At 41.8% G+C, this 14,232-nt stretch overlaps 1 protein-coding gene across 5 annotated transcripts in view; it reads right to left on the reverse strand.

Annotated features, from left to right (window-relative positions):
• Positions 1-14,232, reverse strand: part of LOC121280757 (WD repeat-containing protein 7) — a 767,874-nt gene that overhangs the window by 298,586 nt on the left and 455,056 nt on the right. For all 5 annotated transcript variants that reach the window (XM_041192924.1, XM_041192931.1, XM_041192938.1 and 2 more), the window contains one exon: positions 7,861-8,085. In XM_041192924.1, coding sequence (XP_041048858.1) covers positions 7,861-8,085 — 225 coding nt within the window. The remainder of the gene's footprint in view (positions 1-7,860; positions 8,086-14,232) is intronic.

A 14,232-nucleotide genomic window follows, 5' to 3' on the forward strand; every position in this document is an offset into this window, starting at 1 on the left:
TGAAGTTATCAAACTTATATAAAAGTTGAGGAGGTAACTCTGAACAAAGATAACTCAACTTACTAGAGCAGTTGCTGCATTGAATGAAAAGATTCATAAGCTTGAAAACAACTGGAAAAGAAGAAAGTACTCAAAGATTTTGGGTAGAATAGTGTAACAAGCGGGAAAGAGGGTTCCATTTTTGAAACGTAAACTTCCACATACATTGGGATGACTCACATGATGACAGAAGAAACTACAGAAACGACAAGGAGATGAGCACAATGCTCGTCTAACATGCAAGGAACAAGTTAGAGTAGCAACCACCAACGAGCACAACAGATGGGCCGACCAAGAGCGGTTCTACATAAAAGAATGGAAGAAAAGGATGAAAACATACCCAGATGCCAGAACAATTTCCAAGCCTAAAGGAAGAACGAGCAGCAAGAGCCTACCACTCCTCTGCACGTATGAAAAAATTATAAGGCTTCAGACCGCCTGAACCTTTGAATTCTAGGACTTGAAAGGGGGAGATGGGATAGTGATAATGTAGTAATGAGAACATAAGTGTATGATAGTAATAACAATGTAAGACATAAGGTAAATGATAATACACACATACGAAATAGGAGAAGTAGGCCATTCAGCTCCTTCAGCCTGCTCCACCATTCAAAAGGATCATTGCTGATCTGTTTGTATTTTTCATTCCACATTCCCATCTATCTTCAAACACCTTTGATTCTCTTGCCTAACAAGAATCCATCTATCTCTGGCTTAAAAATATTCAATGACTCCGCCTCCACCACCTTCCGAGACAGAGTTCCAAAGTCGCACAACCCTCAAAGAAAAAATTTCTCCTCATCTCTGTCCTAAAAGGGCAACCCCTAATTTTAAAACAGTGTCCCCAAGTTGTGAAGCACCCATAAGAGGAAACATCATTTCCACGTCCACCTTGTCAATACTGTTCAGGATCTTATATACTTCATTCAAGTCTCCCCTCACTCTTGTAAACTCCAGTGGAAACAAACTCAGCCTGTCCAAACTATCCTCGTAAGACAAGCCATGCATTTTTTTTGAAGAAGAGTCATATGGACTCAAAATCTTAACCCTTATTTTTTTTCTCTCCACAGGTGCTGTTTAACCTGCTGAGTTTTTTCAGCATTTTCTGTTTTTGTTACACATTTTTTTCATTCAATACAGGATGTCGGCATTGCTGGCTAGGCTGGCATTTATTGCCCAGCCCAAATCGCCCTTGAGAAGGTGGTGCTGAGCTGCCTTCCTGAACCGCCGCAATCAATGTGGTTTAGGTACACTCACAGTGCCTTTAGGGAGGGAGTTCCAGGATTTTGACCCATAAGAACATAAGAAATAGGGACAGGAATAGATCATTCAGCCCCTCGAGCCTGCTCTGGAATTCAATAAGATCTTCTTGTGTTTCAATTTCCAAATTCCCATCTAACCCCAATAATCTTTGATTCCCTTGCCTAACAAGAATGCATCAACCTCTGCCTTAAAAATATTCAATGACTCCCACCCCAACACACCCCCGACAACAACCCCCCCACCCCCCAACTGACCTCCGACACCTGGAACTAATATTCAATTATTATTATGATCCTAATGGAGTGCCACAGGGATCAGTGCTGGGGCCTCAACTATTTAGTTTACAATCTATATCAACGACTTGGATGAAGGGACCAAATGTATGGTAGCTAAATTTGCCAATGACACCAAGGTAGGTAGGAAAGTAAGTTGTCAAGAAGAGGTACAGAGTCTGTAAAGGGGCATGGATAGGTTAAGTGAGTGGGCAAAAATTTGGAAGATGGAGTATAATGTGGGAAAATGTGAACTTGTCCACTTTGGCAGGAGGAATAGAAAAGCAGCATATTATTCAAATGGAGAGAGATTGCAGAACTCAGTGGTACGGAGGGATCTAGGTGTCCTGGTACGTTAATTGCCAAAAGTTAGGAGGCAGCAATTAGGAAGGCAAATGGAGCGCTGGCATTTATTGCAAAGGGGATGGAATATACAAGTAGGGAAGTTGGACTGCAGCTGTATAGGGCCTTGGTGAGACCACATCTGGAATACCTTCTACAGTTTTTGTCTCCTTATTTGATAAAAGGATATAATTGTGTTAGCAGTTCGGAGAAGGTTCACTCGACTCATTCCTGGGATGAAAGGCTTATCTTATGAAGAAAGGTTGAACAGGTTGGGTCTAAACCAATTGGAGTTTAGAAGAATGAGAGGTGATCTTATTGAAACATATAAGAGGCTGAGGGAACTTGATAGGGTGGATACCAGGAGGTGGTTTCCTCTTGTGGTGGAGGACTAGGGGACATAGTTTAAGAATAAGAGGTCTCCCTTTTAAGATGGACATGAGGAGAATTTTTCTTCTGAGAGGGTTGTCAGTATGTGGAATTATCTTCCCCAGAGAGCAACGGAAGCTGGGTCACTGAATTTATTCAAGGTTGAGTTATGTAGATTTTTGATAGACAAGGGAGCCAAAGGTTTTGGGGCCAAACAGAAAAGAGGAGATGAGACCACAAATGAATCAGTCATTAGCTTATCAAAAGTGGGAACAGTCCCAAAGTGCCGAATGGCTTCCTCTTGCTGTTCAGACCTATATTCCTATGTCCCTGTTCTCAAGCTACCAGGAGTAAATGTTTTATGTAGGACTGGCTCTGAAGTTCTCTGACAACACAAGTGGACACTCCTTCCTATAGTACAGTCGTCCCAAAAGAGTCAATGTCGACTGGTTTCCAACTTCATAATATTTAGAACGTGGCAATTGAAAATACTCCCTTCATGGTATTGTACACGTCTGTAGCTCAGGAATACCTCTGAATACCTCTGAAAGATAATGGTAGCAGGCATGTTTATCGCTAATTATTATCAAATAACCTCTTGAATTCTGACATACTGTTCAGTTTGCTGTGCTAACATTTTGTTCAACAATATTTAAACACTTAGAGGTGCATTAATTAAATGTAGTGTGTTACATAATTCGGAGTGTACTGCAACAACATGTGAAAAGAACTTTTGATCAAAACTGATTTCGCATTATGAAGTATAAGTTAGTGCAAAATTGAAAAAGCACAATCTGATGGGGCAGCAATGATTGTGGTTCTGCTCACAGAATAAAACAGTGCAGAGGCAGCCCTTCGGCCCATCAAGTCTGCACCAACAAGTGAGAAACACCTGACCTACCTAACCCCATTTGCCAGCACTTGGCCCATAGCCTTGAATGTTATGACGTGCCAAGTGCTCATCCAGGTACTTTTTAAAGGATGTGTTGGCAACCCACCTCCACCACCCTCCCAGGCAGTGCATTCCAGACTGTCACCACCCTCTGGGTAAAAAAAGTTTTTCCTCACATCCCCCCTAAACCTCCTGCCCCTTACCTTGAACTTGCCCCAGTCCCCTCGTGACTGACCCTTCAACTAAGGGGAACAGTTGCTCCCTATCCACCCTGTCCATGCCCCTCAATCCTGCACACCTTGGTCAAGTCGCCCCTCAGTTTTCTCTGCTCCAACGAAAACAACCCAATTCTATCCAACCTCTCTTCTTAAATGTTTCATCCCAGGCAACATCCTGGAGAATCTCCTCTGCACCCCCTCCAATGCAATCACATCCTTCCTATAATGTGGCGGCCAGAAATGCACTCCAGCTGTAGCCTCACCAAGGTTCTATACAACTCCAACATAATCTCCCTATTTGTGTAATCTATGCCTCAATTGATAAAGGCAAGTGTCCCATATGCCTTTTTCACCATCCCACTAACATGCTCTCCCCTACTCTCTTCACAACTATTCATAAATGACTTGGTGCAAAGTATTTCATCAATGAGGCAATTAGCATCCCCTTTTACAATGCAAAAAAGTGGTTAAAGGAGGTACGTAAACACTCTTTGCCAATTAATTCCAGGTCAGCAATATTTTCTGAGGAAGCCCAATATTAAGCTACAAGTTGAATGAATAGATTGGTTGTTCAATTTCACCTGGCCTTCCCAAGGGTGGCTGGTTCTATCTACTGTATATATATTATGCCACATAAACTAAACTTTATTTTTATATAAACATACAAGATAGATTACATGCTACTTCATGCACTGCAGGGTTCTACTCTTTGTACAGTTAATTTTTATATTAAGGAGCATTGTAGGAGCACCATCTCTGTCTTAACACTGAAGTTCTTTAAAACAAAGTTCATTTGTCTGTGCTTGGTCTCCTCAATGTAGAGGAGGCCACACAATGTGAGTATAGAATACAGTAAACCAGGCCGAAATTATATTGATTGGATGAGCACTTCATGGAACACCTCCATTCAGTGCGCAAACCTTTCAAGAGTCAGTCAACACAGGTTACTACCAGGCCAGTGGACACAAAAGGTAACCTGTGAGTATTCAAAAAAGGGGATAAAAGTCAGCCAGAAAACTACAGGCTGATAACTCTCACCAGCATCATTTGCAAATTGCTCGAACATATTCTTCATCTCATGTCATGAAGCACTTTGAAGTTCACAATATCCTGATAGTCAGTATGGCTTTTGGTCAAAAAAATATATCGAAACATGGCTTTTGCAGACAGTTGATGACCTAGCTTCTAGTCTCGAAAGAGATGAAATGACTCATGTGGGAATGCTAATTTCTCAAAAGTCTTTGACAAAGTTCCTCATGAAAAGCTCTTGGCCAAGCTTCAGAACTATGGAATCATGAGGACATTATTAAATTGGACACAGTACACAACAGAAGACTGGAGATGTTCTCTCCAGAGTGCCCCAAGGATCTTTACTCTTCACAACATAAATAAACGACCTTCCCAACAAGTTAAAAAAAAAGGGCGCAACTATTTGCAGATGACTGCATGGTTTATATATCAGGGAAAATTGAAGATCATATCAATTCACAGCAAGATGATCTTCTGGGATTACAAAAATGGCAGGACCAATGGGAGATGGCACTGAATGCTAAAAAATGCTATGTCATGTGCATCTCTAATGAAATGAATCCATAGTTGGATAGCTTTAAGTTATGTAATCAAATTCTCCAACAGGTAGATACACTCACTACCATTCCTGGGGGGTTCATCTTAAAAACAATCTTCAATGGGGATTCCACATTCAGCAGATAATATCCTAAACAAACAGGATTCTTTGATTTCTGAGGCAGAATATTTGATATTGCTACAAAAATATCAGCTTTGTACCTTACCAAATATTTGCTTGTCCAGTCCTGGAATATGCAAGCTGTGTGTGGGAAGTACACCAGTGTCACATCCCTGATCAAAGATTTGGAATGGGATTCACTGCAGCGAAGGAGGGAGAAAAATAGCCTGACCATGTTCTATAAAATGTGGAGTAGACTGGTGGGACTTGACATAAACAAGAACCTGGATCCCCCTGGCATCGACATAACATGAGGTAGCCATCCACACAAACTACAAAGACCATTTGTTTCCAAGACAGTGTATCAAGAATCTTCCTTCCCCATGGACAATCCCACAATGGAACAAGCTGACAAAGGAAACAGTAGCAGCCTCATCACTTGAAATCTTCAAGATCCATCTTTGGATTACTTCTATTTAAAAACTTTCATTTCAGGACTACCATCTCAGCAGATTACCTCGTGCTACCCATATAAATGTTGATGGGATATGGATATTGAACATAAATACAAACATACAAACAAGGAGCAGGAGTAGGCCGTTCAGCCCCTCGAGCCTGCTCTGTCATTTAATAAGATCATGGCTGATCAGATACTAACCTGAAATCTGCATCCCATCTACTGTCTGTCGCCCCCTTGCTTACCAAGAACTATCCACCTCTGCCTTAAAAATATTCAAAGACTCTGCTTCCACCACCTTTTCAGGAGAGAGTTCTAAAGGGTCACAACCCTCTGAGTGAAAAAAATTGCCCTATCTCCGTTTTAAATAGGCAGCTCCTTATTTTTACACAGTGACCCCCTAGTCCTATATTCTCCCAAAAGAGGAAACTTCCTCTCCACATCCACCCTGTCAAGAGCCCTCAGGTTCTTATATGTTTCAATCAAGTTGCATCTTATTCTTCTAAACTCCAGCAGATACAAGCCTAGTCCGTCCAACCTTTCCTCATAAAACAACACACCCATTCCAGGTACTAGTCTGGTAAACCTTCTCTGAATTGCTTCCAACACAGTTACACCCTTTCTTAAATAAGATGACCAATGCTGTACACAGTACTCCAAATGTGGTCTCACGAGTGCCTTGTGGAACTGAAGCATAACTTCCCTACTTTTGTATTCAATTCTCCTCACAATAAATGATTACATTCTATTAGCTTTCCTAATTACTTGTTGTACCTGCATACCAGCCTTTTAGTGATTCATGCACTAGGACACCCAGGTCCCTCTACACCTTAGAACTCTGCAATCTCTTACCATTTAGATAATATGCTTCTCTTTTATTCTTCCTGCCAAAATGGACAACTTCATATTTTCCCACATTATACTCCATCTGACTGTAATACCAACACAACTAAAGCAGAAGCAGAAACCTGACCCCAAGCTCTCAGCGTCCTATCATTTTAATTTTCCACTTTGTTCTCAAGCTGACTTTTCTGTTCTCAGCCTACTACTCCATTCCAGTGAAGTTCAACATAAACTTGAGGAGCGGCATTTTACAGCCTTCAGGACTCGACTTAATCTTGGTGCCCATTTTGTTTCCTTTTCTTTGCATGTTTCATTTCCGCTCTTACTTCTTGCTTATTAGTTAGCAGCATACCTGCTCCAGTCACATCTTTTCTTTCTTTGTTTCCTTTCTTGCCCCATCACCATTCTCTAGGGCCCTGGAAGGCTAACTCTCCCGTCATCTCTCCTGTCTTTCACCCTGTGACATATCATCCTTTTGTCCTTGTCCCGCCTACTCCTTGCTCAAAAACCTATTACACTTCTAACTTTTCCCAGTTCTGATGAAAGGTCACAGGCCTGAAACATTAACTCTGTTTCCCTCCACTGTTGCTGCCAAAAACTGCTGAGTATTTCCAGCATTTTCTGTTTTTTACCCCACAGCTCTATTCTTGACACCCCAGCATCATTCTTCCACTATCCATCATCATCAAAATCAAATTAACTTATTGATGTCATCATTGTTATCATGTTTGTAGGAATTTGTGCACAAAATGGCTGCCACATTTATCTGTATGGCAACGAGGGCTGCCAACCCTCCAGGATTGGCCTGGAGTCTCCAGGAATTGAAGATCAATCTCCAGGATACTGCTGTATGCAACCCTGGAAGAAAATCATAGGATCAGCTAAAAAAAGTTTTTTTTTAGTTTTCTTTTAACTCGTTACCAGATGTATAAAAATTGAAAATGGGCTAAGAAAGGCTGTTTGGCTGACAGTCAAACATCACCCAATTTGGTAATGAGACTTTTTGCTTTCAAATTAGTGTAGGAAGGAAGAACTTCACAAGAATGGCTGTGTTGGCCAACTAATGGCTGGAGCGTGGAGGCAGTCATGACAGGAAATCTCCAGGAATACATTTAGCCATAGATGGCAACACTAACGGCAACTGTGACTAGACATCATAGCAAAAAGTATGTGAAATCATTTGGCACATTTCAGGAGGTGTAGCAAGGTGCTATTTAAATGCATGCTCTTTCTTTTGAGACATCGTTTTGCAATTGGACCTTGAATGCATAAACACAAAATGGATGCCTGAATTTATCAAATTTGCATTGATACTTATCAGAAACAGTTACGCATCAAAATAAGAGGAGTAGAGCAACAGGATCTGAAAAACTTCAAAAAAGTTGTTAAAAAAATATCCAATCTAGGGCCACCTACACGAGTGATTTTATATCTGCAACTCCTGACATGAAAGGCATCTTATGAAACTGAATACTTACAGGTGTGTCTAGCCAGGGAATAATTGGACCCTCCACTGGTCAGTCCAAAGCCCTCTGGGACCTGATTGGTGTTCCTAGTCCGAGTTGGCAGCTTTGGAGGTTCAATCTCAGCACCAAATTCTGCTCCAATGACACCGAGAAGGACAATGGCTGTAGCCTGTTTACGCCGCTCCTCATAAGATGATGACAATTTCTTTGCATGCCCCAGAAAACCTGGCAAGCAGCCTAAAATACAAACCAAAGAAAATGCTAAGTATGTTAATAAGGAAACATATGGCATATATACCTGCAGTGTAAAACGTACAGGAATTCCCTTAAAGGAGAAATTCCGCTCTCAGGTGTTCTTCCTTTTGAGAGCTATTTCTTCTCTCATTTATGTTGTAAAATTCTCCAGCGACACGCTTTCAGACTACACATATTTCTATCGAGTGACACAATCAACAGAACTCATGCAAAGCTTGACAAAAAAGTGCCAGTGACCATTAACATTCTTTTATGCATTTGTTCCTACTGATTTTTAAAAAGTTATTTTTAAACAATGATTCCTGGAAACAATAAGAGAATTATTCATCTAAGAGAGCACAATTATCAAAGCAGACAAGGTTAAGGGTCATCTCCATCAATGCCATTCGAGTTCCAACATGGTACTGGGCTGTCACTAGCATTCACTATTTACACATAGATAAAGCAGAATGCTTTGTAACTGATCTGTAAATGGGAGCTCTGCTCTACCCCAGTTGAGCCAAATATCTCAACATGGCTCCAGTAATTTCCTGGGCCTGAAAGGAAAACTGAGTCCTGACCTAAAACAGAGAAGGAAGTCTCCTTTCTTGTTACAGAATCTTCAGCCTGCAGCCCTGTAATCGACAATGATCCTTACTTCTTCCCAAATAGGGGGAGATGGTCGTGTGGTGGTAATGTAACTGGGCTAGTATTTCAAAGGCTCAGGCTCTGGGATATGGGTTCAAATCCCATCATGGCAGCTGATGGAATTTAAATACAATTAATTCAGTAATGGTGACCAAGACAGTTATTGTTGATTGTTGTAAAAATCTGTCTAGTCTACTAATGCCCTTTAGAGATGGAAATCTGCCTACATGTGACTCCAGACTACTGCAATGTGGTAAACTCTTAACTGCCCTCTAAAATAGCCAAGTAAGCCACTCAGTTCAAGGGCAATTTGGGATGGGCCAAACATGTTGGCCTTGCCAGCGACACCCACATCCCATGGAAGAATATAAACACTGTGGTTGGAAGAGCAGGTCAGAAGTTGGGAATTCTGTGGCGACTAACTCATCTTCTGACTTCCCAAAGCCTATCCACCATCTACAAAGCACAAGTCAGGGGTATGATGGAATATTCTCCACTTGCCTGAATGAGTGCAGCTCCAACAACACTCAAGAAGCTTGACACCATTCAGGACAAAGCAGCCCACTTGATTGGCACCCCATTCACCACCTTAAACACTTACTCCCTCCACCACCGACACACAGTAGTAGCAGTGTGTATCATCTACAAGATGCACAGCAACAACTCACCAAGGCTCCTTAGCATCTTCCAAACCCGCAACCTCTACCATCCAGAAGGACAAGGGCAGAACTGCATGGGAATATCACCAGCTGCAAGTTCCCTGTCAAGCCACCCACCATCCAGAATTGGAACTGTATTGCCATTCCTTTAGTGCTGCTAGGTCAAAATCCTGGAATTCCTTTCCTAACAACACTGTGGGTGTTCCTACAACGCATGGATTGCAGCGGTTCAAGAAGGCAGCTCACCACTACCTTTTCAAGAGCCTTCTCAATTAGGGATGGAAAAATAATGCTAGCCAAGCCAGTCACACCCACATCCCATGAAAGAATAAATAAAAAAAAATTAAAAATGTAATGGCAGAGCCTCATCTTTCTTATGTTGCAGCACAGAAATAGGCCAAAAATGCACACTTATATTCTTAAGTTGTTGTAGTGTGTAGGTGGCTCTCCGCTTAATATGCCAGTAATCTAAAAATTAACAATGCAATTCTTTTTGACAACAAATAGGGCAGCACAGAACCTCCCTCATCAAGGCTGCTACCTTACACTTGTGGAATAGACAAATTGCATTGAAATAGCATATATAACATAGAAAATCATCAAATGGTGCAAACAGAATACAGGTGCAGATCTAACCATCTGCACCTCATTTCTAATTCATGCATAGCAACAACATCACAGTAATCTTTGAGTACCCAAAGAATGAGGATCAATTGAACGTACATTTCAAGAAATAAGTTCCTTCATGTGAATTTCCTAAACCATTAAGTCCCTAATGTAAACCTTTTTAAAGCTAATAGTTCTGAAGTTGCTGCAGTTAAATTACTAGGTGAATACTCAACACTTTCATATGACACTCTGGTAGTTTAGCAAAAGCATTAAGCTTGCATTAAAATAATGGGAAAATGCATGCAATATGAATGTGTTAAGTGCTCTCTGCCAATAGTGCTAACAACCATTTTCAGACTTATATCATAGCATGGGGACAAGAGCTCACTCACAATGCTTTGACCAACTATTTTGACAAAATATGAGCATTAAAGATACTGAATAGACAGGAGAATGCCATGTAAGGTTGACAATTGCTTTCTAATACTAGCCAAACCTACCATCTTAGGGGAAGCCTCGAGAGGATTTGCGTGCAATTACAGATATATACAAGTATATCTTGTTTATTTACACTTTGTCCCTCTAAAAATGCAACAGCCTTTCTTTTTATTTATTCATTCATGGGATGTGGGCATCGCTGGCCAGGCCAGCATTTATTACCCATCCCTAATTTCCCTTGAGAAGGTGGTGGTGAGCTGCCTTCTTGAACCGTTGCAGTCCCTGTGGTGTAAAGGCAACTACAGTACCGTACAGAGGGAGTTCTAAGAGTTTGACCCAGCGACAGCGAAGAAACAGCGATATATTTCCAAGTCAGGATGATGAGTGGCTTGGAGGGAATTTTCAGGTGATGTTCACATGTGTCTGCTGCCCTTGCTCTTCTTAATGGTAATGGTCATGGGTTTGGAAGGTGCTGCTTAAGGAGACTTGGAGAGTTTCTGCAGTGTATCTTGCAGACGGCACACACTGCTACTGCTACCACTGTTTGTCAGCGGTGGAGAGAATGAATATTTGTGGAAGTGGTGCCAATCAAATGGGCTGCATTGTCCTGGATGGTGTCAAGCTCCTTGAGTGTTGTTGGAGTGGCACTCATCCGGGCAAGTGGAAAGTATTCCATCATACTCCTGACTTGGGCCTTGTAGATGGTTGACAGGCTTTGGGGAGTCAGGAGGTGAATTACTTGCTGTAGGATTCCTAGCCTCTTACCTGCTCTTGTATGGTTAGTCTAATTCAGTTTCTGGTCAATGGTAACCCCCGGGATGTTGATAGTGGGAGATTCAGTGATGGTAATGTAATTTAACGTCAAGGGGGCGATCGTTAGATTTTCTCTTGTTGGAGATGGTCATTGCCTGGCACTTGTGTGGCAAGAATGTTACTTGCCATTTGTCAGCCCAAGCCTGAATGTTGTCCAGGTCTTGCTGCATTTGGACATGGACTGCTTCAGAATCGGAGGAGTCGTGAATGGTGCTCAACATTATGCAATCATCAGCGAATATCCCCAATTCTGATCTTATGGTGGAAGGAAGGTCATTGATGAAGCAGCTGAAGATGGTTGGGCCTAGGACACTACCCTGAGGAACTCCTGCAGTGATGTCTTGGAACTGAGATGATTGTCCTCCAACAACCACAACCATCTTCCTTTGTGCTAGGTATGACTCCAAGCAGCAGAGAGTTTTCTCTCCACGATTTCCATTGACTCCAGTTTTGCTAGGGCTCCTCGATGTCACACTCGGTCAAATGCTGCCTTGATGTCCAGGGCTGAAGGAAATGACAGAAATAAACAGTGACAACTTCGAAGGATTGAAACACAAAGGTGAGAATCTTAAAGTCAAGTTTTTGTTGTCTGGGAGTCAATGTGAGTCAGCTAGCATAGGATGGATGGGTTGTTGGGACTTGGTGCATGTTAGGATGCAGGCAGCAGATCTGTTGTCAAGTTTACGAAAGGTGGAAAATCAGAGCTGACCAGGAAAATATTGTAATAGCTGACTCTGGAGGTAACAAAATACTGAATGAGGATTCCAGTAGCAGATGGACTAAGGCAAGGGCAGAAGATGGCAATATTAGAGATGGAAGTCGTCAGTCTTGGTGATATGGGATTCGTGGCCTGTTCTCTGTGTCCCCATACTTTTGTTGGGTTGGGAGAAGAGAAACTGAAAAGGAGGAGAAAGGGAGAGTCAGTCAGAGACCTCACTCCTGAATAGTGTCCAACTGTCATTTTGGGAATGCAAGTTTGTCAATGTTGGATGAAGGCGCTTTTCATACTGTTGCATCGTACACCCTAAGGTTGAATAGCTTGCCAATACTCAGCCTTGAAGAATGCCAAGTCAGAGGCAAGGAAGTGGAGCAATGCTATATTCCATACAAGGGATCCTGCAGTCTCCCATGTGTCCCTCACAGTCATCCACCATGTAGACTCTGGGCCACATGCACTTTACAATTCTCCCCAAGCCACCAGTTCTAACTTGAACATAACACTTTTCAAGCCTTTCCAACAATGCTGTACAATGCTTGCGATATGTATAACGATAGAACCTGAGTTACAATAATTCAGAACGCACTGGTAACTATCAGTTTGCTGTTCATGCATAATAGAAATTAAAAGAAAGTTAAACATGAAAATATTAATTTAAAGGAAAATACTGAGGATGCTGAGAATCTGAAACAAAAACAGAAAATGCTGGAAAAACTCAGCAGGTCTAGTAGCATCTGTGGAGAGAAAAACAGAGTCAACGTCTCGAGTCCATATGACCCTCCTTCAGCTCTGACCCTGGGTCTCTGGATTACTAATCCAGCGACAATACCACGATGCCATCGCCCTCGCCCCTAGTTATTGAGGAAGAGTGTGAAATATTAGATAAGATAAGCACAATGAGAAAGAAAATATGAGAGGGACTGATATCCTTGAAGGTGGGTAAAGCACAAGGGCTGGATGGTTTGTATCCCAGGCTGTTAAAGGAAGCCAAGGAGGAAATAGCAGATGCCCTGAGCATCATTTTTCAATCCTCACTAAATCAGGAGGGGTACCAGAGGATTGGAGATCTGGGAACGTGTACCATTGTTTAATAAGGGTCAATGGATAGGCCAAATAATTATAGGCCTGTCAGTCTGACTTCAGTCGTAGGTAAATTATTAGAAACAATTTTGAGAGCCAGGATGAACTGTCATTTAGAAAGGCAAGGATTAATCAGGGATAGTCAGCATGGTTTTAAGGCAAAGTTGTGCCGTACTAACTTAATTGACAAGGAGGATCGATGAGGGTAGTGCAGTCGATGTGGTCTACATGGATTTTAGTAAGACATTTCACAAGGTCCCACATGACAGACTGGTCAGAAAAGTACAAGCCCATGGGTTACTGGGGCATGTGGTAGATTGGATCCAAAATTAGCTCAGTGACAGGAAAGAAAGGAAAATGATCGACGGATGTTTTAAAGAATGGAAAGCAGTTTCCAGTGGCATTCCATAGGGCTCAGTGTTGGGTCTCCTGCTGTTTGCACTATATATTAATGATATGGACTTAAATGAGGGGCCTAGATAGACAGGGATGACTTGGTCCCCCTAGCAGGGAGGTCAATCACCAGGGGCATAGATTTAAGGTGATTGGTAGAAGGATTAGAGAGGGCATGAAGAAAACTTTTTTATCCAGAGGGTGGTAGGTGTCTGAAATTTGCTGCCCAAAGTGGTGGTTAAGGCAGAAACCCTCAACTCACGGTGGATCTATACCTGAAGTGCTGTTACCTACAAGACTGGGCGCTGGAAAGTGGGATTAGAATGAGCGGCTAGTTTTGTTTTCAACCGATGCAGACATGATAGGGTGAATGGCCTTTTCCTGTGCCGCAGCTTTTCTATGGTTCTATTGAGCATCTCCATCAACTCAGACGCACATATACCAGCACACAAGAGCAATTTCAGATGCTAATCAGATACCATAAGTCACAATTTGCTCTTAGTTGAATAAGAAACATTTCAGATTTCCTAAGGTGAATAGCTCCAATCCCCCAATGTGTTAAAAGCGGCAAGGTTCTTGAATTTCTTGAATTTAAGATTTAATCAGTTGGAAAATTTTAAACTAAGATTTGTGCCATGCATGTTCTTTAATTGAAATTGACACCAAAGGGCACAAGATATTGAGAGGTCAAATATAAGTAGGATTTCCCAATCTAGAATATATCATCGAAAGTTAATTCTTGAAAAAAGCAACAAACACATGAGGGACTTAATTTGTACTATTACATTGAAT

The sequence above is a fragment of the Carcharodon carcharias genome, chromosome 1 (assembly GCF_017639515.1).
Source record: "Carcharodon carcharias isolate sCarCar2 chromosome 1, sCarCar2.pri, whole genome shotgun sequence".
NCBI lineage: Eukaryota > Metazoa > Chordata > Chondrichthyes > Lamniformes > Lamnidae > Carcharodon > Carcharodon carcharias.